The sequence below is a fragment of the Apis dorsata genome, unplaced genomic scaffold (genome assembly GCF_000469605.1).
Source record: "Apis dorsata unplaced genomic scaffold, Apis dorsata 1.3 scaffold_935, whole genome shotgun sequence".
In the NCBI taxonomy this organism is placed as follows: Eukaryota; Metazoa; Arthropoda; class Insecta; order Hymenoptera; family Apidae; genus Apis; species Apis dorsata.
Genome location: NW_006264045.1, coordinates 305,876 through 307,955, shown reverse-complemented (window position 1 = coordinate 307,955; position 2,080 = coordinate 305,876). Strand labels below are relative to the sequence as shown.

Here is a 2,080-nt window from a genome sequence, read left to right as displayed (position 1 = left end):
AATTATTAGAAATTATTTATATATTATTTTATTATTAATTATTATTAATCACATTTTATAGGAAAAAAAGAATTATCTAGAAGATCGCAAGTTATACAACGTGATTTACCACGCCCAATTGATGTAAATATGAATATTTTGAGACCATTTATGGATACTCCATTAACAGATTTACAAAGAGTATGATTACATAATTATATTATTATGATCACATAATAACATTATTGAATATATGTATATATATACAATGTATTTATAATTGTTATCAAATATATTATTTTAGGCAGAAGAACTAATTAAAAGAGAAATGATCACAATGCTACAATATGATGCATTACAAAATCCAGTACAACAAAATCGTAAAAGTTCTTCAAATTCAATAGCTCAAGCACAAGCTTATTTAGAGCAACATCCATATATTAACTTTGAAAAAGAAGAACTTGCTGCTGTAAGTTAATTTCGTTATATGATTTTAAATTAATAACATTTATAAATTTATATGTATATATAGATATATTTTACATAGGCTAAGAAACTCTTAACTGATGAAATGGCAGTAGTAAAAGAAGGCATGGCTCATGGAGAACTAAGTTTGGATTCTTATACAACTGTATGGGAAGAATGCTTGTCACAGGTACTATTATATTTTTTATAACGAAATATTTTAAATTTTATAAATTTTTTATTTGTTTGCTAATTGTGTAATGTATTTTATCAGATATTATATTTGGAAACACAAAAAAGATATACACGAGCAACTTTAGCTTCGAAAAAAGATAGAGTAGAAGCGTGCGAAAGAAAATTAGAAGAAAATCGCATGCATATGACTGGTGAAGCTAAACGGGCAGCAAGAATGGAAAAAAAATTAAAAGTTCTTACTGGAGGTTATCAGGTTCATATTTTTATTTTCTTTTATTGTATATAAAATGTATTATTAACATATTAACTGATGTTAATACATAAATTTTCTTTATTATAGACCAGAGCACAAGTACTAACAAAACAATTGCATGATTTGTGGGAACAAATAGAACAAGCGCATTTAGAACTTTCAACATTCAAATTTTTACAAACACAAGAAGAAGCTGCTGTACCAAGACGAGTAAATGCACTTATGGAAGATGTCAATAGGCAAACAGAAAGAGAACGCATATTACAAACACGATATGCACAATTACAAGATCAGTTGCAACAATGTTAAATATTTTTCAGATGATCCATTGTAATATATTATACGGCAAATATTGTAAACGTTTGTGAAATACAAAAAATTAATTTCTATAATTTTTCATAAAAAGAATGCTTTAAAAAAGCAAATTTTCAAAGATCTCAATTTTGTATAATGAAAGAACTATTTATCTTGAATTATACACAAATGACGATTTAATTCATCAGAATTAAGACAATTTAATGTGAATATAATTTATTGTGTGTAAGAATTAGCATTATAAAATAGTTTGTTAAATAAGAAATTAAATTTTAAAATCTATATTTATGTTTATTTTATCAACAATTTTAATAATTTTAATAATTTAATGAAGAAATTTAAAATGCAATTTTTTTCAATTATGAAATGCAAATTTAAAATGCAATTTATTTTAAAATTATGAAAATAGTGATATATAATCTAATTATTTCATATAATAGAATTTGAAAAATAAAATAAATAATCAATTTATTGAAGATTGAAATTTATTATTAATTAAAAAAAATAAAAATGTAATTAATTACATTTTTATATTGTATCTATGTGTAATAAAATAATATAATGAAAATGATTAAAAAAAGACAAAAATCACAAATTATTTCAATTTTATTCATTATTAATCTACATAAAATCTTAAATATAAAACATGTGAAAATGCATAATTTATTTCGAAATATTATAAAATTATAAAATATAAGTTAAAAAAAAATATTAAATATAATTTGATATCAAAATTAATTTAATTTAATTTTAAATATAAAATAATAAATGCATATATATCTGTTTTTTTTTTCACATAATTTTCTAAATGATTTGAAATTGACTAATTATTATATAAAGATTTTATATTAATATTTTTTATTCTTTTGACTT

At 21.1% G+C, this 2,080-nt stretch overlaps 1 protein-coding gene across 1 annotated transcript in view; it reads left to right on the top strand.

Annotated features, from left to right (window-relative positions):
• Positions 1 to 1,489, top strand: part of LOC102678821 (cell division cycle 5-like protein) — a 3,814-nt gene extending 2,325 nt beyond the window's left edge. Inside the window, exons 7-11 of the mRNA XM_006623739.2 lie at positions 62 to 180; positions 284 to 448; positions 527 to 634; positions 719 to 892; positions 980 to 1,489. Of these exons, the coding sequence (XP_006623802.1) occupies positions 62 to 180; positions 284 to 448; positions 527 to 634; positions 719 to 892; positions 980 to 1,201 (788 nt within the window). The 3' untranslated portion in view covers positions 1,202 to 1,489. The remainder of the gene's footprint in view (positions 1 to 61; positions 181 to 283; positions 449 to 526; positions 635 to 718; positions 893 to 979) is intronic.
• The last annotated feature ends 591 nt before the right edge of the window (positions 1,490 to 2,080 follow it).